Source organism: Malus sylvestris, chromosome 13, assembly GCF_916048215.2.
Source record: "Malus sylvestris chromosome 13, drMalSylv7.2, whole genome shotgun sequence".
NCBI classification, from domain to species: domain Eukaryota; kingdom Viridiplantae; phylum Streptophyta; class Magnoliopsida; order Rosales; family Rosaceae; genus Malus; species Malus sylvestris.
The window spans coordinates 8,752,634-8,778,021 of record NC_062272.1 but is presented as its reverse complement, the minus strand read 5'-3'; the positions used below and the strand labels follow the sequence as shown (position 1 = coordinate 8,778,021).

General features: G+C 38.2%; 3 protein-coding genes and 1 long non-coding RNA gene across 19 annotated transcripts; 3 read left to right on the top strand and 1 right to left on the bottom strand.

The window, feature by feature from the left end:
* Nucleotides 1-715: 715 nt before the first annotated feature.
* LOC126596993 (zinc finger protein CONSTANS-LIKE 15-like) lies at nt 716-3,686 on the top strand. 2 transcript variants are annotated; one of them, XM_050263729.1, is made up of 4 exons: nt 727-1,906; nt 2,395-2,595; nt 3,117-3,385; nt 3,466-3,686. In XM_050263729.1, the coding sequence occupies exons 1-4, from the start codon at nt 1,028-1,030 to the stop codon at nt 3,569-3,571; spliced, it is 1,455 nt and encodes a 484-aa protein (XP_050119686.1). In that variant the 5' UTR covers nt 727-1,027; the 3' UTR covers nt 3,572-3,686. The 2 variants fall into 2 exon arrangements, with proteins under 2 accessions (XP_050119687.1, XP_050119686.1); XM_050263730.1 differs by lacking the exon at nt 2,395-2,595 and having other exon boundaries at nt 716-1,906.
* A 636-nt stretch (nt 3,687-4,322) lies between these two features.
* LOC126596852 (leucine-rich repeat protein 1-like) lies at nt 4,323-6,236 on the top strand. The gene is made up of 7 exons (XM_050263510.1): nt 4,323-4,771; nt 4,864-4,996; nt 5,124-5,195; nt 5,275-5,418; nt 5,600-5,671; nt 5,797-5,871; nt 5,976-6,236. The coding sequence occupies exons 1-7, from the start codon at nt 4,582-4,584 to the stop codon at nt 6,109-6,111; spliced, it is 822 nt and encodes a 273-aa protein (XP_050119467.1). The 5' UTR covers nt 4,323-4,581; the 3' UTR covers nt 6,112-6,236.
* Nucleotides 6,237-7,393: 1,157 nt separating this feature from the next.
* Nucleotides 7,394-23,842, top strand: LOC126596854 (leucine-rich repeat protein 1-like). 15 transcript variants are annotated; one of them, XM_050263523.1, is made up of 15 exons: nt 7,394-7,631; nt 7,930-7,980; nt 9,388-9,462; nt 18,041-18,113; nt 18,746-18,875; nt 19,119-19,173; nt 21,346-21,438; nt 21,683-22,111; nt 22,203-22,335; nt 22,466-22,537; nt 22,629-22,772; nt 22,954-23,025; nt 23,131-23,211; nt 23,308-23,360; nt 23,546-23,842. In XM_050263523.1, the coding sequence occupies exons 8-15, from the start codon at nt 22,039-22,041 to the stop codon at nt 23,581-23,583; spliced, it is 666 nt and encodes a 221-aa protein (XP_050119480.1). In that variant the 5' UTR covers nt 7,394-7,631; nt 7,930-7,980; nt 9,388-9,462; nt 18,041-18,113; nt 18,746-18,875; nt 19,119-19,173; nt 21,346-21,438; nt 21,683-22,038; the 3' UTR covers nt 23,584-23,842. The 15 variants fall into 15 exon arrangements, with proteins under 15 accessions (XP_050119480.1, XP_050119471.1, XP_050119478.1 ...); XM_050263514.1 differs by having other exon boundaries at nt 19,119-19,206; XM_050263521.1 differs by having other exon boundaries at nt 19,119-19,206; nt 21,327-21,438.
* LOC126596859 (uncharacterized) lies at nt 9,480-17,343 on the bottom strand. Its single transcript, XR_007614043.1, has 2 exons — nt 17,172-17,343; nt 9,480-9,785 (listed from the first exon to the last, which is right to left on the bottom strand). It is a non-coding gene; the product is annotated as an uncharacterized LOC126596859 (long non-coding RNA).
* Nucleotides 23,843-25,388: the final 1,546 nt, after the last annotated feature.

Below are 25,388 nucleotides of genomic sequence, written 5' to 3'. Positions count from 1 at the left end.
AACTAAAACGGCGGTGGCTAACAAGCGGGCAAGTAACTTCCTTATTCACTCACACTAAGATATAACAAAAATATCCTCATTTTCAAAAGGATAAGGTTTGTGAAAAAAATCACATTTTGAAAGGAACGTATCCAACCTAAACGCAAAGACGGGCCTATAGGCAGAAGTTGTTAACCTAGTAGAATGCGTGAGGAAGAAGATTTCGATTTGGCCCACTGAATTTGACCATATCTCTCTCTCTTTTTATATATTTTGTTTTTTTACTTTATGATGATATCATTTATGTCACTTGATTATGTGCAAATTTTCTCGCACCGTCGATATTCTTTAAAATAAAAAAATTTTACCTAAACAAATACGTTAAAGTAATAATATATCAAACTATTCAAACGACGTGTGAAGCTTATGTTGTTCTATTATCCGAAACACCACGATAGTGTCCTGCGTATATAAGTTAGTTTTTTTTCCCAAGTCACATTGGTGCAAAACTTGATCACCAAAACAGAAGGATAACAATAATTAACATGCTAATGCAGACGTCAGCACAGCAAAAAGGTCGACGATAGTGATGCTTATCACTAGTTTAATCGAATAAGCTGCATCTTTTACGATATTTTATCCGAAACCTTTTAATAATAATTGAGCCTGTCAGCCACTTCCCAAGATAGTAAGAAAGATTTGCTCTTTTTTTTTTTTTTTTTTTTTTTTTGGCAAAAGAAAGATTTGCTCTTACTCATACACTCCGCTTACTATTTACACCCTTTTTCAATTTAGGATAAAAAATAATATAAAAAAGTAAAAAAAATCAGCATCGCGATCAGAAGCCAAAATTGAAAAACACAAAACACACTCTTCCATTTGTTAGTTCTTGCTCTCATAATTTTCTGCTCCGGAACCTTCAAACTATTTTTTTTTTCAGATTCTCAAAAGGGTTTTGAAAATCTCTCTCAAAGTTTGGAACTTTGAATTTTTCTGCAAAATTTGGAATAGTTTGATACTGGTAGGGAGGAAATTAGGGATTTTGGAAATGGTAAGCCCCAAATCTGGAGGTGTAGAGGGGGTGCCCTGCGATTTCTGCAGCGACCAGCCGGCGGTTCTCTACTGCCGGGCAGACTCCGCCAAGCTCTGCTTGTTCTGCGACCAGCACGTGCACTCCGCTAACTTGCTTTCCCGGAAGCACGTGCGCTCTCAGATCTGTGATAATTGCGCTTCCGAGGCCGTCTCCGTCCGCTGCTCCACCGACAACCTCGTTCTCTGCCAGGAGTGCGATTGGGACGCCCACGGCAGCTGCTCTGTCACCGCCGCGCACGATCGCACCCCTCTCGAGGGGTTCTCCGGCTGCCCCTCGGCGCTCGAGCTCGCGTCTCTTTTGGGTCTGGATCTCCAGGATAAGAATCTACCGGCTCGACCCGACCCGCAGCTCCAGAACTGGGATATGGGTTTGCCGTCCGTGGATCCGTCTTGGAATGGGTTTGGGATGCAGGACTTGATGGTGCCCATCCAGAACGGCGTCGTTGACCTGACCGGTGATATGAAGAGGCAGAATAGTGGGGGTATAAGCGGGAAGCAGAAGCAGGGGATACAGAAGCAGCTGTTGGAGTTGCTTAAGAGGGACTTGGATGGCGGCCGCGGCGGAGGTGGTAGTGGCAGCGAGAATTTAGTGCCAGGGACGCAGACAAGGAATGGTTGGCAGGAGGAGAATGGGAAGGGAAATGGGGATGTGGAAGGGCTTGCTTCGATTGATGTGAGGAATGAGAATGGAGGTGTTGGTGGAGTTGCAGCTCGTGCTGCCTCTTTGGAGACGGTGTTGCAGCAACAAACGCCCTTTTCGACTATGCTCATGATGCCAGAAGAGAATCGTGACGGTGACATGTTGTGGGATAGCAACCCCCATGGTCAGACTCAGGTGCTGTCCTGAATTTGCTTTTGGTTTGTTGTCTATTTTACTTCATTGATGTATTGAACTTGGTTAAAACACATCGATAACGAATCAACATTGTTTATTTCAAGAAAATGGGAACAATGTTTAACCGAGATTTCACCTCTGCATATTAATATGCGTTTCGCGTTTCTCTTCTAGCTTATCACATTCTTCCTTGTATATTGAACAACTCTCACTCTTACAAGTTCTACTAGTATAGACCACACGGTGTTCCTTATAATTCCTGCATTTATCTACTTCTAGCTTTAGAACTTCGAATGGTGGGAATATGAGAGGAAAGAGCAAAGAAAGTAATTCCTTTCGTCGATGGGATTTCAGTTGTGAGCTTGTGCCACTCTAGTTCCCAGTTTCTTTTTGTTTACTTCCTCTGCAACTTATCTTTAAGCTTTGGCAGGGCTGGATTCTTTTCCAGTATTAAGGGTTTTGTATGCTAACTTGCTTCTGCCTCGCAGATATGGGATTTTAATTTAGGACGGTTGAGGGATCATGAAGAGTCAGGTCCATTGAAAGTCACATATGGTTCAAACGTTTCAGGATTTATGATTAAAGATTTCAGCGAACTTATGAAAGAATCATCTTTGACTGATACAAAAATGTTAAGAGATATCTACCAGATGAACTCCCCTGTTGGACATGATGATATAAAATTCAATGTAAGTCCTTTCTGTATTCATTTTTTGTTAAATCAGTTCTTGTTTAAGTTCTCTGAGGCATTGTATATACATCAGTACCATAATGGTTGTGATTGGAAAATGTTACAAGATCAATATACTCTAGATCCCCCTGTATGAGATTTGTTAAACCTCACTTTCGGTTTTAGAGATGTATAAATTCCATATGTGGTAATTCCTCTTACTTTTCATGCATTGTAACTAGAAATTTAAAATATTAATGTAGCAAGTACTAAACCAACGTTCTATTACCGTGGCACAAAATGTTTGATGTTTAATGTAACAAGATGTTTGAGTCTTGACAAAGTGGTCAAGATTGTAAACAAAACGCTGTTTGAGTGCTTTGCAAGTGGTTTTTTGATGATTGGAACTCGCATATTTGAGATATGGATATCAAAGCATCTGTAACAAGTTTTATGCATAACTTCTTGTACGTAAACTTTGGTTCTTTAATTGTGAGGGCTGCAGTTGAATATTGTGGTCTTTTTAATTCAAAAATGCAGATCACCTCTAATAACCCAGCAGGCAGTCTGGGTCCAGCAACATCCGAAAGCAACAATGTCCCTATCGGACAGCCATTATCAGGGTCGGTGTTTGGCGATGACAAAGGTTCTGGTGCTTCTAATGACATCAGTTTTATGGAACAATCTTTTCTTATGAGGGGTGACAGTATCAGTATGAGAACGGTAGGAACAAAAGCGGACATGGAGTTGCTTGCACAAAATAGAGGCAACGCCATGCTTCGTTACAAAGAGAAGAAGAAAACTCGAAGGTATGTTTCCTTTTTATCTTCTTTTACTTACCCCACCCCACCTTCACTGTATAACAAAACTTGTACCATTTTGTGGATAGATATGATAAGCACATAAGGTACGAGTCAAGGAAGGCAAGAGCTGATACTAGGAAGCGAGTCAAGGGTCGATTTGTGAAGGCTACTACCGAATCTCCCGTTGGTTAGATCCGCGTCGAGTTAGGCTTGTCCTAGCCCTATGTCTGTAAATATTTGTTACTTTCGTCGCAAGGCAAATGTATAATTATGCACTCTCCATGGAATCAAATATTATTGTTTGGTCTGTCTGCGACGTGCATGCGTGCATATAAACAGCTCCGCTGTTCTCCCAAAACAAAAACAATAAGTGGAAAATAATCAAAGTTATCCAATAAAACAATACTTTGTGCAAGGTCAACACTTTGATTCTTGACAAGGAATCGAATGAGAAGGCGGACAAGCCAAGTTGTCATGCTAAAGACGGAGACTTCCATTGAACTGGTAAACACCCTCGGAATGTTTACCATATTTACAAGGAATCAAATGCATTATTTCAGAATTATTTAACATTTCTTGGTTCTAAAAATTAAATTAAGGGAACTTTAACGAAAAGTTCTCAGTGCTGTTTACTTTAACGAAAAACTATATTTTTACATTAAAAAGTCAATTATGATACTATTCATTTTACCCTTTATTTTGTCCTTATCATTAAAACTCAAAGTTTTCAAGTCTTTTTCATTAGTTTTCTTTTAAATTAAACGGGGGCCTAAGGTGGTGGCGTCCAAAACCTATTGTGCGTCGCCAATCGGGAAATTAAAAGACATGGCGACATGTTTTTTTTGAACAAAATATATTATCTATACTAAAAGATGGCGGACTAAGTTAAGCCTCGCAATGGACCAGTCATAATAATATGATTCAAACTTGTTTTTGGTGAGAATCGAACCTAAAACCTCTCAATTACAAGCGAAAAGGAATATCACTAAACCGTACTACTAATTAGCGACACCGTATTTTGGATATCTCCACCTTGAAGTCTTGTTTCATGTATATCTCTCCCCTTACCCTTAGACTTCAGATTGATTGTGGACTTTCCCTCCGGTCAACCTTCACTCCCGAAGCATCCCGCTGGTATTTATATAATAATCCTAACAACTTCCGGTGTTGTTAAATAATCCCCCATCTATACCATATTATCAATGTCAATGCTGGTTCATCTTCTGTATAAAATCTCAGTTCCTCTGCAAAAAAAAACAATGATTCATTTCAAGCTCTACTCTAACCTTATCGTTTTAGACTCAACTGATTTGTGCGTGATGAGTTCTCGAGTTTTGTTTGGTTTGTTTCTTGCAGTAGTAGCAATTGCATCAGTGGATTGCAACTCGGAAAGTATGCATATTGACTTTCTATATTCAGGCAAATTCAAGCAAATTTATGCTGGCTAAGGCTTAATTATTTTCAATGCCTTAATTCATGAACAGGAGATGCTCTGAATGTCTGGAAACATGGCTTGGTCGACCCAAGCAATGCCCTCCAGAGCTGGAATTCAACGTTGCCAAGTCCATGCACCTGGTACCACATTACTTGCAATTCCGAAAACAGCGTTATAAGGGTGTAAGCAGTTTAAATCACATTGAACTCAGTTCATTACTTCTTGCTCCGATTCCTTCCACTAATTAGCCCCCGCTTGTAAGTTTGGTAACTAAATAAGATTCGTCTATATGCATCTGTATATATGAAGGGACCTCGGCGATAATAACCTGTCAGGAATTCTTGTCCCTGAGCTGGGAATCTTGGCCAACCTTGAGTACTTGTAAGACCATCTTCCCCAATTCTCAACCTTGAGTACCTGTCAGGAATATGTTTGTTTTAATTAAATATTTTCACTGCAGGGAGGTATATGGTAATAACCTCTTTGGATCTATTCCGGAGGAAATTGGTAACCTGAAAAAACTCGTCAGCTTGGATCTTCACCAGAATAATCTCACGGGGACAATTCCGACATCTTTGGGACAGCTCAGTTCCTTGAGGTTTATGTAAGTACATATACCCTTTATAAACAATGTTCTCTGAGTTGTTTGAATTCCATCAAGCCATTTGAATTGATTTTTTATATGAGATTTTTCTATGTAAATTATGTATTACTAAACCTGTTAACAACAATTCTGGTACCGCTGGTTTTACTGATGCATGGCTGTATGTTATTTCTACTGACAGGAGGCTCTACAACAATCGTCTGACCGGACCTATTCCTCCTAGTCTTGGCAATTTGACATCTTTACAGATCCTGTAAGTTTGAAAATGTCCATCTCATCCATAAGCCTGTGAAATTAAGTAGAGCTGAGTGATTAGAAGCATTTTTATCGGATAATATGTTTTCTTACTCAGTCGTCCATGCTTGATTTCATTTTTAGGGAATTAAACAGTAACCTGCTTACTGGCACTGTACCAGTAGAGGTCGGTAATCTCGTTCAGTCTGGCACGTATCTGTGAGTTCACCTGGTCCTTGACTACATTTTAAAGACTTAAAATTGTGCTTGTTTCCTCATTGATCTAACGATTGAAGATTACATGATTTACCATATATCTGCAGCAATGTATCGGACAATATGTTGCAAGCGACTGCAGACCGTTCCAATTCAACAAGTAATCGAGCAAACTACTGTTGCGAGTTGTTATTATTTAGGATTAATTTATTTGTTGCGCTAATATATATTAGCCTGTTTTAGTCTTACTGTAATTAGGTTCCCAGTAATTACTTGTAAAACACTCATGTAAACCTTATATATACTCCACTTTGAAGAAGAGTAATACAATGAATAAAAAATTTCTCCGTATTCAATTTAACTTAAAATCAGAGCATTTCATTCTTGATGACCTGTGTGACGTGACGTGTCGTACCCTAATTTGTTGAACAGTATTGTTTATGCTACATTTGTGTGATTTGTGATGTACCAAACTTGTGAACAATGTTTCTGCTACAGTACACGTGTGTTTCTGCTAGAGTGTTTTTTTATCTACAATTTTGTTGTGTATTTCTTGAAATAGCACCAAGTGCGAGATTTGGTCAAGAAAAAGAAATTGTTCAAATTATATTATATTTATATATACTAAAACCCAAACTCGGGTGGTACTGTTCTAGGGTAATGTGCGGACCAAAATGCCCTTAAAATTTTTCCTTCTGTTCGTTTTTTTTCCTAGTTTCCACAATCAAAGGACGGTTGTGCCCTTTACTTCCATGCTACTGTCATCGTCGCTTTCTCTTCGTTTTTCATTTCCTTTTCACTGCTTTTAGTCGAATTTTTTCCCCACTGCATTTGGTTCCCTTCTTTTCCAGCCGTTTGCTCTCTCTTCCTCTCTGCTCTCTTCGCCTCACTTAGTCTCAGAGTGGATAGTTTTGCGGTGAGTTCTTCTAATCTCACATCTGGGACCGTTTTCTTCTGACTGTATAGATTGTGTTCTCTTGATTTTTAAATGGTAGAAGCTTTTTGGGTTCAATTTAAATGAGTTGTTATCAACCATTGAATTGCTTTTTCGCTTTCTTCTCTGGGATACCTCCACTTCATTGGTCTTTCACCCTCTATTTTTCTTCGTCTGAGATTTTGTTCTCTATCGCTCTGCCGATTCATCGATTTCTTGCTTTGTTCTTCTTTGTCAGAGTTCTTAATTTCTACCTGTTTTTAATTCGATTCGAATTATTTGTGGGCTAATCTGATTGACCATTAGTTTTGTGTGTTTGTTATCGCACTCTATACTTCTTTGATACATTTCATTCAAATTCGTATATTTCGGTAAGAAACAAACTTTTATCTATTCTTGAAGTTAGGCAGAGTTGTAAATATAACTTTCTACATGTTGTATGTTGTTTAAAAACCTGCAGCATCGCACGGGCAATTTTGAGAAAAACAACTGAAATACTGTTCATAAACACAGTGTTGTTCCGTTTTTACCCCCACTTAGTTTCTTTTATTTCATTTTTACTCCTATTTTAATTCTTTGGTATTTTACTTCATTTGTGCCTGCAATTGAAGGGTTCCAGAGACTTCCGTCCCCCTCTCTACACTCTCACTCCTCGCTTTCTCTCTGCAATCTTAAAGCTCTCAAACCACAAGCCAACCATAACCAAACCCTCCTCACCTTTTCTTTCTCCCTTCTCTCTCTTTCCTCTCCTCTCTCGAACTTTCCCCAACTGCCTCTGGTGGGTCTTCTACGACTCCGACATCGACGAGCTAGATGGCTCCTTTGCCTGGTAAGATTTTTGTCCTCAATTTGAAATTTGTTGTTTAATTCCTGTTTATTTGCCAAGAAATATTGAATGTACGCATAACTTGCCTTCCTCTTTGAGTTTCCAACTTTAAATTTTAAGGTATGAGGGGTTTCGAACAGGGATTCTAATGAATGAAGAGAGCGTTCTCAAATTTTCAAAATTTTCATGAATTTATTGGTTTTTTAAAGCATGATCTGTAATTGTAATCTGAAATTTTTTTATCTGTGTATGTTTTTTTTTATTATTTTTGCTAATTGGATCTGATTGTTTTGGTGTTCAGACCAAGTCCCTCACCGGACGAGGATCTGGATCCGACCGACAAAGCTTGGAGGTGAGATCCGGACTCCTCCCTCTTATCTTGGTGTGCTTTTTTGCATGTTTGTTTTGGTTTTATTGTTTGCGAGGAGGAAGACGATTATCTGTAATTTCGAATTTGCAGTTTAATAATTGGCACTGTTTTCAATCTGCACATGTTTTTAGGGTTACGGTGAAAATTGTGATGCTTCTAACTTCTAAGCATGCCCTATAGATGACAGGGAGTGATTTTCGCATTCTCTTTCGATTTTATTTATCCTAAAATTCTCCATGACTGTATACTCTAGACGAGCGCCTTCCAATTCTTATGGACTGTTAGAATAGTTTTATGGGCTAGGTTTTCATTTGGTCCATACTTATTAAGTTATCGAATACAAATGTAGACTTTTCTATACCTATGTGCTACGCCTTGCTGTAGAAAGCATGAATGAAATTATTGTTTAATTTCCTTTTTTTCTTACATTTTTTCTTTAAGCTATGTCTGAGTGAATATAAGAAGAGTGCACAAATTATTCAAATCGTTGAAACCAAACATGACCTGTTAAATTTTCAAATTACAATCGCGTGGACGTTAGTTTTGGGAATCCTCATTTAAAAAACTCTTTCTTAGATGCACATGCAAGGTAACAACTATCTGTTAGATGGGTTCTTAAATCCAGGCAACTTGCTCCCTTTGGTTGGTGCAACTGCAGGCTAACAAAGTATGTACTGCATCCACATGGGGCCGGCCACCTTGGGAGCTCTAATTATAATTATCCTCAGATCTGTAGTGGCAAGAATGTTTGACTCTATATTGTCTCACATGTTATCTGACAGAGCTTCTCAATCTTATCCTACCGGCACCATTCTATATTCATCAATAGCTTCAGTCCTACCCTCAAACAAGGTCTCCCCTCTACTTCATATCATAGGCAAATCATTTGCAACACCCCCTGTCGATATACCCACAAAACCGAACTATCGCTACTACATGAGTTACAAGTTAATAAACGCAAGCCCACTTCTCTCTCTCTCTCTCTTTCTCTCTCTCTCTCTCTCTCACACACACACACACACACTCGCATGCACATTTCATAAATAGTTATAAATAATGCTGAACCCTATTACATGTGATGCAGTTTAATACACTCAAGCCCATTTTATAGGCCAAATTTCGTTGAATCTTAAGGGTGCTAGGTACAACATGTAAACCTTTGGATCATAATCATGTTACATGTAGTCCAAGTTTGTTAATAATACTCAACACTCTCTCTCTCTCTCTCTCTCTCTCTCTCATTTGATAAATAGTTTTAGGTAATGCTAAACTCTAACATTTCATAAATAGATAATGTTAAACACTCACATTTCATACATCGTCAATGAATTACAAACAAGAGTTCAAGCCATGAAGCTAGATATTTGACTGACCCGTAGATTGCTGCAGATTTGTTGGACATGGGGATTTGGGGTGTGCGTAAACAGCAGATGAATCACTAGTTTTTGAATTAGTGATGCAAAGGTTTTGGAATCTTCATCTTCTTTTTTTTTTTTTTTTTTTTTTTTTGGTGATAGTTCAAGCTATTGGTTAGTTGATGTAGAATGAGGTTTTGGTTGTTTTAGAGATCTTTTGTTTTCTTACTTGTAGAAAGAAATTGAGGATGTATGTCTTTGTGTCATTTTGTATTTGTTCTACATTTTTGGTTGATTTAAGTACTGATGTTTGTTTTAATTTAAGATTAATTTCGTTTTCAGTAGATTAATTAAAAGCTAGAAGTTGAGCCAATGGTTTTTGAAAAAGGTTGGTTCTTCAATTTTTTATTCCAGTGTTTATGATTTGAACAACTCCGCCTGTGTAAGTTTATCTTACATTGCCGGTCCCAAGCCCGGGTAAAGGAGGAGGGGGAGGGCGTCAGGTAGTCGACAGCCGGCACTCCATAGTTACGTCGAATCCTTATGAAAATGAATCCATAACGAAATCGCGCTAAAGCTAGGGCGTCACCCGTAAGTGGCGCGCTGTGTGGCCCGAGCACAGTGACAAGTGAGCAAGGGTCGCTGTATCTCCATCGGCACCCGGATGCAGTATTAAATGAGCAAGGGGGCCATAAAAACTTCTTTTTGAACGACTCCACTCAAAGTTGTTTGGGAGCATATGCTCCTATCAACTTTACACAGGACACACAAAAGAAGTACTTTGATCCTATTGGACGAGGGAGGGTGAAGAAGCTAGGACAGAAGGGTAGAGTTCAAGAGAGTAGAATGCGTTTAGGAACGTGGAATATATGAACCTTAACGGGAAAATCTATGGAAGTAATGGAAGTTATGGTGAGGAGAAGGATAAATATTATGTGCCTACAAGAAACTAAGTGGGTTGGTCTTAAGGCAAAGGATCTAGAAAATTCAGGGTTTAAACTTTGGTATTCGGGCACAAATAGAACGAGAAACGGTGTTGGCATCATCGTGGACAAGACCTTGACACAAGATGTTGTAGATGTCAAGAGGGTAGGAGATAGAATCATGGCAATCAAGATTGTAATAGGACAAGAACTCATCAATGTGATTAGTGCGTACGCACCTCAAGTAGGGTTGGATATGAGTTCAAAGGAGAAATTTTGGGAAGACCTTGGAGACTTGGTGCAAGGAATTGCCCAAACGGAGAAGTTATTTATAGGAGGAGATTTAAATGGACACGTGGGCAGGGAAACAGGCAACTATGGAGGTTTTCATGGTGGCCATGGTTTTGGGGAGAGAAACGAGGATGGGGAAGCTATCTTGGATTTTGCAATGGCATATGATCTCTTCTTAGCCAACACCTTCTTTAAGAAGAAGAACATGTGATCACCTACAAGAGTGGGTCGTCAAAAACACAAATAGATTTCCTTCTAATGAGGAAAGGGGATCGTATAACTTGTAAGGATTGCAAAGTTATACCGGGAGAGAGCTTGGCTAATTAACATCGCTTGTTGGTGATGGATGTACATATCAAAAGAGTGAGAAAAAAGAACAAGACTTGGAAGTGCCCAAGGACTAGATGGTGGAATCTAAAAGGAGAAAAACAAGCCATTTTCAAAGAGAAAGTAATCATCTAGTGTGGGTGGGATAGAGGGGGAAGCTAGCCAAATGTGGGATTCCATGGCTAGTTGTATCCGAAAAGTAGCAAAAGAGGTATTAGGAGAGTCCAAGGGCTTTGCCCCACACCAAAAGGAATCTTGGTGGTGGAATAAGGAGGTACAAACAAAGGTGAAGGCTAAGAAGGAATGTTGTAAAGCCTTATACAAGGACAGGACCGATGAAAATGATGAAAGGTATAGAAGAGCGAAGCAAGAGGCGAAGAAAGCTGTGAGAGAAGCTAAATTAGCGGCTTATGACGACATGTATAAGGGACTAGATACCAAAGAAGGAGAGTTAGATATCTATAAACTAGCTAGAGCAAGGGAAAAGAAGAGAAGGGACCTAAACCAAGTGAGGTGCATCAAGGATGAGGATGGAAAGGTTCTTGCTAAAGAAAATGCGGTCAAAGACAGATGGAGAGGTTACTTTCATAATCTTTTCAATGAAGGACATGAAATGAGTACTTCTTTAGGGGAGTTGAGTAACTCAGAAGAGTGTAGAAACTACTCCTTTTATCGTCGAATCAGGAAGGAAGAAGTGGTTGTAGCTTTGAAAAAGATGAAGCATAGAAAAGCAGTGGGCCCAGACGATATACCGATCGAAGTGTGGAAAGTCTTGGGAGAGACAGGTATAGCATGGCTCACTGACCTTTTCAATAGGATTTTGAAAACGAAGAAGATGCCAACTGAGTGGCGAAAGAGCACTTTGGTGCCTATCTACAAGAATAAGGGCGACGTACAAAATTGCATGAACTATAGGGGTATTAAGCTAATGAGTCATACAATGAAGCTCTGGGAGAGAGTCATTGAGCATAGATTGAGGCAAGAGACACGGGTTTCGGACAACTAATTCGGGTTCATGCCAGGGCGCTCAACCATGGAGGCAATTTATCTCTTACGAAGATTGATGGAAAGATATAGAGATAGGAAAAAGGATTTACACATGGTCTTTATAGATTTGGAAAAAGCGTATGATAGGGTCCCAAGAGACATTCTTTGGAGGATTTTAGAGAAGAAATGAGTACGAGTAGCATATATCCAAGCTATAAAGGATATGTATGAAGGAGCAAAGACTGCCGTAAGAACTCATGAAGGACAAACCGAAAGCTTCCCCATAACTGTAGGATTACATCAAGGCTCATCCTTAAGTCCTTACCTTTTTGCGTTGGTAATGGATGAGTTAACAGGACATATTCAAGATGGTATTCCTTGGTGTATGCTTTTCGCAGACGATATAGTGTTGATAGATGAAACTCAGGAAGGGGTAAATGCGAAGCTTAACCTTTGGAGAGAAGTGTTGGAATCTAAAGGTCTTCGCCTAAGCCGATTAAAGACAAAATATATGGAGTGCAAGTTCAGTGCAAATGGAGGCCAAAATGAGTTAGGGGTGAGGATCGGAGATCAGGAAATACCAAAGAGCGATCGTTTTCGCTACTTAGGATCTATCTTGCAAAAGAACGGAGAATTAGATGGAGATCTCAACCATAAAATACAAGCTGGATGGATGAAGTGGAAGAGTGCATCCGGCGTGTTGTGTGACGGCCGTATGCCACTGAAGCTCAAGGGAAAATTTTATAGGACGGCAATAAGGCTGGCGATGCTGTATGGCACAAAATGTTGGGCGGTGAAGCATCAACACGTACACAAAATGGGTGTAGCGGAGATGAGGATGCTTCGTTGGATGTGTGGGCACACGAGAAAGGATAAGATTAGGAATGAGGATATCCGAGGTAAAGTAGGAGTAGCCGAAATTGTAGGAAAATTGAGAGAAAATCGGTTACGGTGGCTTGGACATGTGCAAAGAAGGCCTACTGACGCTCCGGTTAGAAGATGCGACTACGGGACAGAGGTTCAGGGCCGAAGGGATAGAGGAAGACCTAGGAAAACTTTGGAAGAGACTCTAAGAAAAGACTTAGAGTATTTGGATCTAACGGAAGACATGACACAGAACTGAGCACAATGGCGTTCTAAGATTCATATAGCCGACCCCACTCAGTGAAGAAGACTTTAGTGTATTTAACACAATACATTGAAATGAAGCAAAGCTTATTTATTGATATCTCCGATAAGTTACAAATAGGTACATATACATGAGTCAAAATAAACAAACAAGAATGAGCCTTCACAAAGGTTGCCTAGAAGAAGTCTCAGCAGTCGGTAGAGCCCCAGAAAGAGAAGGCATCGGAGGGGGATCATTCGGAGCTTCAGTACTGGACAGAACCCTAGAAGGAGGAGGCATCGAAGGTTGATCATTTGGAGCTTCATTACGCGGTACAGCCCCAGAAGACGAAAGCAATAAATGTCTTTGGAACAAACCCACAAACCGCTGATGATCAAGTAAAACCTGACCATCAGATTCCTTCATCTGGTCAACCTTCCTCTTCATGTTTGTAGCATAGTCATGTGCGAGCCGGTGCAACTGTTTATTCTCATGCTTGAGCCCTCTAATCTCCTGTTTGAGACTCATCACTTCAGCCGCCAATAATTCAACTTGGCGGGTTCGAGCAAATAGGCGCTGGGCCATATTAGACACTGAACCTGCACACTGAACATTTAGAGCTAGAGAATCCTTAACAGCCAACTCATCAGACCGTTTGGAAAGTAGTCTGTTATCTTTGGGAATGAGAAGGTTCCTGGCCACCACCGCAGCAGTCATATCATTCTTCATCACGGAATCCCCAACGGTAAGAGGACCAGTAGGGGATAAGAAGGATGGGCGCCATATGTTGTCTGGAGAAGGCGTGGTTGCCTCTTCAACAAGGTTTAAGTCAAAACGACGGTCGGATGGGCCAGACATTTTCAAAGGTGTTGAAGAGAGAAGAGGTCGAACGAATCAAGATCTTAGAAGTGCAAGAAGGGAGCTTCTACTGGTGAGGATTCAAGTGTGCTTTGGAACTTGATGCCAGCCTCTATAAAAATCTGCACTCGACGGAGCTTCAGAAATTGAAGAGGTGCCTGCCCAGAAATCGAAGAGGCGTTTGCTTTCTCAAAAGCTGGGCTGCTCAGAGACCACGAGGGCCGATCTCAGAAATCGAAGAGGCGTTTGCTTTCTCAAAAGGTGGGCTACTCAAAGACCAGGAAGGCCGATCTCAGAAATCGAAGAGGCGCTTGCTTTCTCAAAAGCTGGGCTGCTCAGAGACCACGAGGGCCGATCTCAGAAATTGAAGAGGCACCTGCTTTTTTCAGCCTTGTCAGCACCTGTCACATGCATACTCAGCTTTGCTGAAATTACGGGCATTCTGTTAAAGATTTCTGGTGAAGTAGAAAGCACGTGAATCTTACTGTTCAATCATCCACTTTCCACACGCACCATCAGCTCATGGGTACCACAGATAACTTTGCTAAAGATCTCTGACAAAGTTTAGACACGTGAAGCTTGCAGCTCCCACTACATCGCTATGACCAAGAAGGGTAAAAGAATAGCAAAGAAACAACACTAACAAAGTTTAGACACATAACTTTTGAAGGTCTAGCTACCATATTATTACCCACAAGGGTAAAGGAACAGCATCGTTGCTGGATAATTGGAAAGTCCCTGTGTGTCAACCTCTGTGCTCCGTGGCAAGGTAGACTAGCAAACATGCCCAACCTTTACTTACATTCGAGAAAACACTCCCACCAAGATTGCTTGCTTCAAAATCGAAGAGGCACCGTCCTCCGAATCTCGAGAGCCAGACTCCCAACATGATTACTTTCTCAAAAATCGAAGACACCGCTCTCCGAATCTCGAGAGCCAGACTCCCAGCAGGATTGCTCTCTCAAAAATCGAAGAGGCACTGTCCTCCGAATCTCGAGAGCTAGATCCCCGACAGGATTGCTTGTACGAAAATCGAAAAGGCACCGCTTTCTCAACTTCGAGAGCCAGATCTCCTTGGATAAAGTTTGTCTGTAATCTTCACACGCAACATCAGCTTTCCCGATACCACGTACCACTTTTTCAAAGTGCTCTGACACACGTGAAGCTGGCAGCTTCCACTACCGTGCTATGACCAAGCAGGGTAAATGAATAGCATTACTACTTGTTGTTAGGGAAACTCCTATATATGTCGACCTCCATCCTCAACGGACAGGCAGACCTGCAAAAATGCTCAACCCTTCCTCATATCTAAGAGGGCACTCCCAACGAAGCCTCTTGAAATACTCAGCTTTCTTTCCCCCCGATAATACCTCTGCAAACAAGCTACACCAGAGCAAGAATATCTCATATCATCAGGGTTAAAAGCAAGAGTATCCCATATCATGCTTTTTCCCTGTCTTTTCCTTTGGCCTTGTTCTTCCCTGCAAGACAAGGAGAAAGAGAGCAATCAGTCAGCACTTGGAATCAAGCTTCCAGTCAGGAACCGACTGCCTGGAACCCTTTACCTGATTACTTACCTGGCATTGCTCTCGAGTACTCATCTTCAACATCTTATGCTTCCAGGGAAGATACCACATCTGCCTGAGGAACAGATAAGGAAAGTGAGAAGGATACAAGGAAGCATGTGGAGACAAGCGTAACAGAACACGTGCCGATATATCCACTACTTTGTCAACAGCAAAAGTATCTCATATCAGCAGGGTCGAACGTACTCTAGATTTGATGGACTTGTTTTGACCCTCAAATTCTTCAGTCGGCCTTATGCTCTGGAGGAAACCAGACAATCCTCCAGCCCAGTTCAAGAATAAGCCTGTGGAAAGTTACTTCTTCAAAAGCAAAAGTATCTCATATCATCTATTCTCTTTTTCTTCTCTTTATCCTTCATGCTGCCTGCAAGATAGGGAGAATGAGAACAATCAGCCGGAACTCGAAATCAAACTTCTGATCTGGGACTGATTGCTTGGAGCTCTGATTGCTTACCTTGTCTGTCACCTCTTTCAGCAGATCCCCTAGCTCGACGACTTGGGGGACTCCCACTACATGGTTTGTATCGCGCTTGACCAAGCCTGAAACTACAAGTAAGCTTCAAGTGAAATTGATACATTATCTTGTGCATCTCCACCAATTAAAGATACCACCCCTGGATAGAAGAAGCGTACTTCCAGAGAAGATGCCACATCTACCTATGAGACAGATAAGGCAAGTGAAGACAAGAGCTTGAACATATGTCATTTGTACTAAATCATTCACTTGTACTCACTAAAGAAGAGCTTGAACCTATGTACTTGCGTAAACCCTTCACAATTAATGAGAACTTCTCTACTCCGTGGACATAGCCAATCTGGGTGAACCACGTACATCTTGTGTTTGCTTTCCTATCTCTATCCATTTACATACTTATCCACACTAATGACCAGAGCAATCTAGCGAAGATCACAAACTTAATACTTTCTGTTGTACCAAAGTTCCACTGATTTTGTGCATCAACAATCCTTAAGTCATTACCTTTTTGCGTTGGTAATGAATGAGTTAACAGGACATATTCAGGATGATATTCCTTGGTGTATGCTTTTCGCAAACGATATAGTGTTGATAGATGAAACTCAGGAGGGGTAAATGCGAAGCTTAACCTTTGGAGAGAAGTGTTGGAATCTAAAGGTCTTCGCCTAAGCCGATCAAAGACAGAATAAATGGAGTGCAAGTTCAGTGCAAATGGAGGCCAAAATGAGTTAGGGGTGAGGATTGGAGATCAGAAAATACCAAAGAGCGACCGTTTTCGCTACCTAGGATCTATATTTTTCAAAAGAGCGGAGAATTAGATGGAGATCTCAACCATAGAATACAAGTTGGATGGATGAAGTGGAAGAGTGCATCCGGCGTGTTGTGTGACTATCGTAGACCGCTAAAGCTTAAGGGAAAATTTTATAGGACGGCAATAAGGCCGGCGATGCTGTATGGCACAGAATGTTGGGCGGTGAAGCACCAACACGTACACAAAAGGGGTTTGGACATGTGCAAAGAAGGCCTACTGACGCTCCGGTTCGAAGATGTGACTACGGGATAGAGGTTCAGGGTCGAAGGGGTAGAGGAAGACCTAGGAAAACTTTAGAAGAGACCCTAAGAAAAGACTGAGTACTTGGATCTAACGGAGGACATGACACAAAACCGAGTGCAATGGCGTTCTAGGATTCATATAGCCGACCCCACTTAGTGGGAAAAGGCTTTGTTGTTGTTGTTGTTGTTGTTGTTGTTTATGATTTGAACAGCTTTGTCTAATATAAACAGAGCTAAATTGAATGCTTTTTTTTTTTTTTTGCATTGTATTTGCTTTGTTAAATTCATTGCTTTTTGTTGATCAATGTAATTTGGTGTTGCAAGTCAAAATTTTCCAGCAAGAAAATTAAGCTTGAAATTGAATTGAGGTATAAATGCTTCCACTTATATAGTGTGTATTGATTATTACTTTGAATGCATTATGCTTTCGAATATCAGTAGTACATTATAATGTTATAATATTTTTGTATGGTGGTTTGGAATAATTACATGTGTCTGTGGTTGTGGTATTCATGTCTCCAGTTTGTCCATAGAAAGAATTCTATGTGTGTCTAAGAGAATATTATTCAATTTTCAAAACATGGGGATTCATTAGGAAAAAAAAATTTGCACAGAAGAAGATGTTTTGCCTTTTTTTTTTAGTAGAATTTGTAGAAGTAGAAGATGATTGAATAATATAGTGAACTTAATTAGAGGAAAAAAAACCCAATTAAAAACATGGAAAAGCATTATTAAAGAAAAAATATGTGTTTAGTCAAATATCATATGCAAATCCTAAGAATAATTTTGTTATCAATTATTATACTTTGATGTTATTATATATTGTGCATAGAAGTAATATAATTTGAAGCCACCTATAGTTAGGATAAAACAGGGGGAATCAAGCTGGGATTTTGTTTTGGTTTTTTGGTAAATAAAAAAAAATAGTATTGGACTGAGGCATAGGTGTAGTATTTCCCACTTCTGGGTTTTTGTTTTTAATCCATATGGGTTTTTTATTTCCACTACGAGAGCTGTTAATTCTTTATTTATTTATTTTTGTTTTGATTGTGTCGAATTTTGTGTGGGGGTGCTTACAGTGCACAAAAAGGCGTTGAAGAACAAGCGAGGGTAGAGGAGAGGCGCCGAAAAGAGGGGGAGAAAGCAAAGCAGGTACCTTTTGTCTTGCATTGCTGTTATTTTTTTCTTTTAGTTATAGATTGGTGGTGGGATTCTAGATGAATTCATATATGTTAGATCGTTCTACTATTATACAAATTGGTCAATTTGTTTGACTTTAATTTGAAGCCAAATTTTTCTCTTGATCCTCTCTGTGGTGAAATCGGCCTTTCCCATTTTCGAATGGAAAACACAGATGGTCAGTTCATGACTTACTATGTTGGTTTGATTATTACCTTGGATTCCTACTTTCAATAGGCATCCTCTTTTCTCCTTGGTTTAAGGCGAGCTTCCAAGATTTACCTCACTCTTTTTATTTGCTTTGATGAACTGGATGGTGTGGAAAATCCAAAGGGGAAAGATCACTGTTTTCTTTTTAATCAACGCTCTGCCCCACTGTTTTTATCCATTACAATATGATGTTAAGGGTTTTGCTTCAACTTTTTTGCCCTTTATGTGTTCTCACTACCAATTGCAGTGTGAATTAGTGATATTGGGGAAAGCACAAGAGGTGTGCTTGGTTATTGAATTTCTTAATGGTGATTATTTTTTATTCATTGGTAGTATGGCCGTTGACAGGTTTTTTAACACTTACACAGGTTTGTATTTCTGTGAAAAAATTCTAGGAAAAACAGAAGGAGGTTGAACCGATCTATGTAGTGAGTCGAAAGAAAAATTTAACTCAGGAGCTATAGAATGAGAACTTTGGTCTGATAAAAAATAGAAAGTGAACACATATCAGGATAATCTCACAAGGTGAGATTTCGGTATGAATTTTTCATTGCCATTCTGATTGCTGCTTTTAAACCAATCGGTAGAGATTCTGTTTTCAGTTTCCTTTTGCTTTATCAATTTACCTTACTTCTTTGAACCAAATGCAAGTTCCAATATTGCATTGTTAACAAAATAAATTACATGAAATTGAATCTTTCTCTGATTGAGAAATCTCTTTTTGTTTAAATAGTGTTACAAGTTTTGTGTTTATTTTTTTCCGAACAGGTGGCCTTAAAAGGAATCAAGTATGCAGGGAAATGGTAGGATCAACATATCAAAGGTAGAGATTGACTCCTGGATCAACATATCAAAGGTAGAGATCAACTCCTCCTCTGATGTTAAACTTCTACAGTGATGTATTTTAGTATTAAATTTGGTAAAATCATTGCTTATCATAAACCTTATCACAATACCAAATAACAGGGTGAGAGATGAAAAATAGAGAGGTGTATATTTGAACATATGTTTACTTTGGAGATTTTGGGTAATGATCATGAATTGTAGTGTTAGTGCATCTCTAATTTTTTTTTCCACGTTTCTGCATACTGTTTATAGCTAAATGATTTATTTTTGGGGTCTTTTCTTTTCAAATTTTCTTATTGCTTTTCAGTCTTAATTTTATTTTTTTTGTTTCTTTCAATTCGGAATTATTTCAAACTAGGAATGAAAAGACTGCATTTTTTACAACATTGTTGAGAGTGTTGGTGAAGGTGTTAAAAGAGAAGTGTTTTCTGTTTTGCTGAAAAATTATTGCAGATTTTAGTGTTTAATTTTATTTGAATTTCTTAATTTGGTCAAAGGATGCTTTGGTTAGTAGGCACTTTTATTCAATGGTTTTTTATTCGAATTTATAACACTGAGGATATAGGTGAATGATGAAGCAATTTGTTTGGTTTCGGAGACGGTGGCAATTTCAATTTCTTGGATTATTGAATAATTATCGTGAATGATGTGTGGAGTTGGTTTGAATGATTTATGTGAATTTACATTTAGACTTTATGGAATTTGGGTTTTAATTTCAGTGATTCCAAATTTTTTCATGGTCTATACCCCTCTCCCTTCTTTATTGTTTATGAAGCTTTGTAATTTCAGTGATTACCCAAGTTATTTAGTTTTGACTGTTTAGCTATAACATAAAATCTAAGGAAAGCTAATAAAAAAACTTGAAAATTTTGAGTTTTAACGATAAGGATTATAAAGGGTAAAGTAAATAGTTCCATGATTGACTTTTTAATGTAAAAATATGGTTTTTCGTTAAAGTGAACAGTACCAAGAGCTTTTCGTTAAAGTTTCCTAAAATCTATGGGTGTTAACTTGGTTTTTAGATTGATTATTTAGTTATAACATAAAATCTCAATATTTACAATTTACAATATAAAAATGCACTGATCTAAATAAGAGACTATTTAATCACTGAAAAAAAGTCCTCTTTAACTGGTATAAAACCAGATTCTTTTCCACCAAAAAAAAAAAACCTGTTGATGTATATATTAATTGCATGTATTTTAATATTTCATATTTTCCCTTGCCTAGGTTGCTTTCTTCACAATCAAGAGGACTGGAGAGAAACTTTAGGTGCTTCAGTGAATAACTTTGATTTTTTTTTTTTTTTTTTTTTTTGTATGTAGAGACAAAAGTTCTACGATTGTGTATGTGTGGATTGTATAGATTAAATCTTTTGTTTGTTAAAATCTTCAAACATTTTTAATGTAAATAATAGTAATCGTCTATGATAATTTTTTTTACAATTTCTAATCCCGCAGCAACGCACGGGGTACCAATTTCTAGTATATCTACTAAATAGAAAAGAAGTGTTCTATAACCTATACTAACCCATATTTATATTTTCATTGAAACACTAACCTATATTATATATAAGCTAATTTGTATTCGGAAACCGATGTATATATATAACCTGTATGTTGTGTTGGTTTCCGAAAACTTGACCCCATAATCTAAAACGAACAGCCAGCATAATCGTTGAACTCTGAGGGAAAACTGAATTAAATTGCAGTACTCACAGAGTCATCACATGCATGTCTTATGATCTTAACGTATGATTTATATATGAAGGGACCTTGGCAAGCTGGACTATGGATCGGGAATTACTGTCCCTGAGCCTGGAAACTTGTATGGCCATGATAATGCATATGCGTCCATCTTTCTCTCTATTTCTATTTCTATTTCTGACATGAAATTGAGTACTGCTCAAAATATCACGGACCGGACCAATTCCTTCGTCTGCTGTCAAATAAAAAAAATTACAGATCATTTAAGTAGTGTCTACACCTGTTTCGGATAGGTTCTAGAATAACTAAAAGTGTTTTTTGAGAACCAAAAAACGCTTTTAACTACACTTGATACAAGAGTTAAAAAACGCTTACGTTATGGTTAGGTGAAGGATTTATTGACTAATCTCAATTTGAATTCTAGTGCCTCGTTTGCTATACAGGTAAACAAACAATACCTTCTACATAGTCAACATTCTGGATGAATTGGAAGAGAAGACAGTCCAAGTTGTCATGCTAAGACAAAAGAAACTTACGTTGTACTCCATATCTTCACAATTTTTAGTCACAATTTCTCTGATTCTTTTACTGTTTATGATCTTATATCTAGAAGTGGAGTTGCGGCTTCGAGTCACAAGTCAAAAACTCGCATAAATTATTTCGGATATAAACTCAGTATAGGACATGAAGTAAAGATGTCAAGGCGTAATGTCTTAAACTCGTGTTGTCAAGAGAGAAAGTTGAAACAAATGACAATGCATGATGGGTTCAAAATGTTAGGTGTCTCAGACCTATCACTCATCGCCACGTGGAAAAGTGTTGAAGCACAAGACGAAGTGTAACAGATTTGGGACATGACCAACTTGATATCTCTGTTTAATGTAAGTCTTTCTCCTAAACTTACAGATGATTATGAGTTTTTCCTCTCGTCAACCTTCACTATTGAAGTATTCTTCTAGTCACGAATTTAATAATCCCAACAACACCTCATCTTCCTAAACTTTTCCTCCATCTATATCAAAATCACTGTCAATGCTGGTTTATCTTCTCTATAAAATCTCAGTTCCTCTGCAAAAAATACAGTGATTCGAGCTCTACTCTAACCTTATCGTTTAGACTCTACTGATTTGTGCGTGATGGGTTCTCGAGTTTTGCTTGTTTTTTATCTTGCAGCAGTAGCTATTGCATCAGTGGAATGCTACTCGGAAGGTATGAAATTGACTTGCTATATTCAGGCAAAAACAAGCAAATTTATGTTGGCCAAGGCTTAATTATTTTCAATGCTTTACTTCATGAACAGGAGATGCTCTGAGTGTCTGGAAATCCAGCTTGGTCGACCCAAACAATGTCCTCCAGAGCTGGGATCCAACGTTACGAAATCCATGCACCTGGTTCCACGTTACTTGCAATTCTGAAAACAGTGTTACAAGGGTGTAAGTGGTCTTTTTATTAACATTGACTCAACTCCTTACAATCTATTGCCGCAAATTCCTTCCACTAATTACTCCGGGAAGTTTAGTATTTAAATTGGACTTATCTTTCTGCGTATGTATATATATGAAGGGACCTCGGCGATGCTAACCTGTCAGGACTTATTGTCCCTGAGCTGGGAATCTTGGCCAACCTTCAGTACTTGTAAGATCATCTTTCCCATCTCTCGAACTACAAGTTAGAGTAGTTTGAGTAGAATGAAATAACTAGGTAAATATGTCTGTTTGCGCTGCAGGGAGGTATTTGGCAATAACCTCTTTGGATCTATACCAAAGGAAATCGGTAACTTGACAAAACTCGTCAGCTTGGACCTTTACCAGAATAATCTCACAGGGACAATTCCGACATCTTTGGGACACCTCCCTTCCTTGAGGTTTATGTAAGTACATATTCCCTTTATAAAACAATGTTCTTTGAGTTGTTTGAATCCATCAAGAAATTTTAATTTTTTCAAAGATGAGCTTTTTCTATGTAACTTATGTCGCACTAAACCTGTTAACAACAATTCTGGTTCCGTTGGTTTTTCTGATACATGGGCTGTATATCAATCCTACTGGCAGGAGGGTCTTTAGCAATAGTCTGACTGGACCTATTCCTCTTAGTCTCGGAAATTTGAAATCTTTACAGATCTTGTAAGTTTATAATGTCATTAAGTACAGCTTAGTGATCATAAGCATTTGTATCAGTTAATAATTTGTTTTCTTACTCGGTCGTCCATGCTTAATTTCTTTTGTTAGGGAATTAAACAGTAACTTGCTCACTGGCACTATACCTGCAGAGCTCCTTAATCTCGTTCGATTTGGCAACTTGAATCTTTTGTGAGTTCACTTGGTCCTTGACTCCATTTTAAAGCCTTAAAAAGGTGTATGCTTCCTTGTTGATCTAATGATTGGGATACTATGATTTATTTGCAGCAATGTATCAGACAATCTACTGCAAGGGACTGTACACCGTACCAATTCAACAGGTAATCAGGCAAATTATTATTTTACCGATTTACTGTGAGGTTAGAACTTAGAACTTAGGAAAGCAGTCTATCATCCTTGTTTAAAATTGATTCTTAATTAAATTCTATTTGAAAATTCAGTAATCCGCTGCTTAATCATTTTTTTTTCTTTTGTATTTTTGGTGTTTGCTATATACGATTTGCAGTTACCACAATAATACAAGATCCACAAGCTCAGAAGTAAGTGAAGATGGGGAAATGAATACAGAATCCCTACATAATATATCTATGCAGTGCCTATATGTTGCTTACTAAATAAGAATTGTGATTCCTAATTCCTACAGCCCAATAAACCTAAACAGATGTTGCATATGTGAAGCCTCATAGATAATCAATAAAGCCTATATATTGGTTTTGTTGATTTCAAACTTTTAGGGCAATATTTTCTCCTCCTGCTGCTTGTGTAATACTCAGTTAGTTGTAATGCATCCCCATTTAATTAAGGGCAATTGTCTAAAATAAAAAATAAAAAACCATTGTTAAACTGATTAGACACCCTTTTAAATTAAGGAAAACTAATTAAAAGGGTTTGAAAACTTTGAGTTTTAATGATAAGGATAAAATAAAGGGTAAAGTGAATAGTACCAGGATTGACTTTTTAGTGTAAAAATGTGGTTTTTCGTTAAAGTGAACAGTACCGGGTGTTTTTCGTTAAAGTTCCCTTTAAATTAACCTATCATATTAACTTTCATAGACCCATCATATCTCCCTTATAGATTGATGATTTTTTTAAATCTGATCATTTTAGCAAACAAGTTTTAGTTTTCATTATTTTAATCAATTGCCCTTTAATTAAAGTCGCTAATTGCATTGCTTGGAAGTTCGGTTTCCTTGAACAAAAAGTTTGTGAGTAAAGATTTTGTCTTTTTATATCTTTTATTTTGGATGCAAGTTCTAATGATGCTACACAAAATGACCATATTGCTCCATATTGTGACAAATTTAGAAATCAATACTTACAGATTATTAGTTCACGACTAAATCTCCAATTGGACAAAAATCTCGAAACAATGCTCGATTTTCTTTAATAAGAAAAGAAGTTACCGAATAATCTAATCTAAAACAATTTGTTTTGTTGTTTTCAAAATACTTGACTCCAAGATCTGAAATGAATAGGCATGGCATAACTAATCCTTCACATACTTGACTCCAAGACCTGTTTTGGAGTCACTTGGAATCCCTATGCAGTGTTGCTAGCGAGAGTAAGTGGTTTAGTTTTTCAGTGGCACTAGTATACCAGTTGAGTGACAGAGGAGAGATCAAGCATCATAAAGTACAGAAATCAAACTTGTGTAGGGAAGGTCAAAAGCAGCGGGAAGCTTTGCCCTTTTCATTAGCATGTCACTCAGTCAAATAATGCATTACTATGTTTTGAGTGAGTATTATTATTTGAATCATATTTACTAGCAGGAAGCTGTTTGCCTCAAAAATCAAATCCCTACTACCAAACATGTATCTTACTTTTGAATCGAGTTGATAAATAGCAGACTTATTTGAGTGAGTATTATTATTTGAATCATATTATTTTATACAAGTGAGTTTCACATATATAAATGTAATTCATTTCTAGGATTTTTATCACAACTGGTCCCTGAAATTGGTCAAGTTTAATCCAATATTCAATATCAAATTCTATCTTATTGAGTCAAGCTTAAGATGACCGGCTCAATGGTCACCTGTTCAGTCTCTTAGAGCAATGGGAGGAAGCTTTGTGATAATTTAAAAGCTCATTTGGAAGTGCTTTTAAAATGACTGAAAGCACTTTTGATTAAATTGATTTTGGGCTTCAAAGTGCTTCTTAAAATAAGCACCAGATATGTGCTTGCAGAAAGCACTTAAAGTTTTTTTTTCCAGGATCCAGTTGGATTTTTACTAATGATTGATTTTAAACATTTTCATCACAAACGCTTTCAGTCATTTTAAAACAACTTTCAAACTATAGGCCTAAAACTTATGAGGTGGTGATCTTATACACTCAATGGTCCGTAT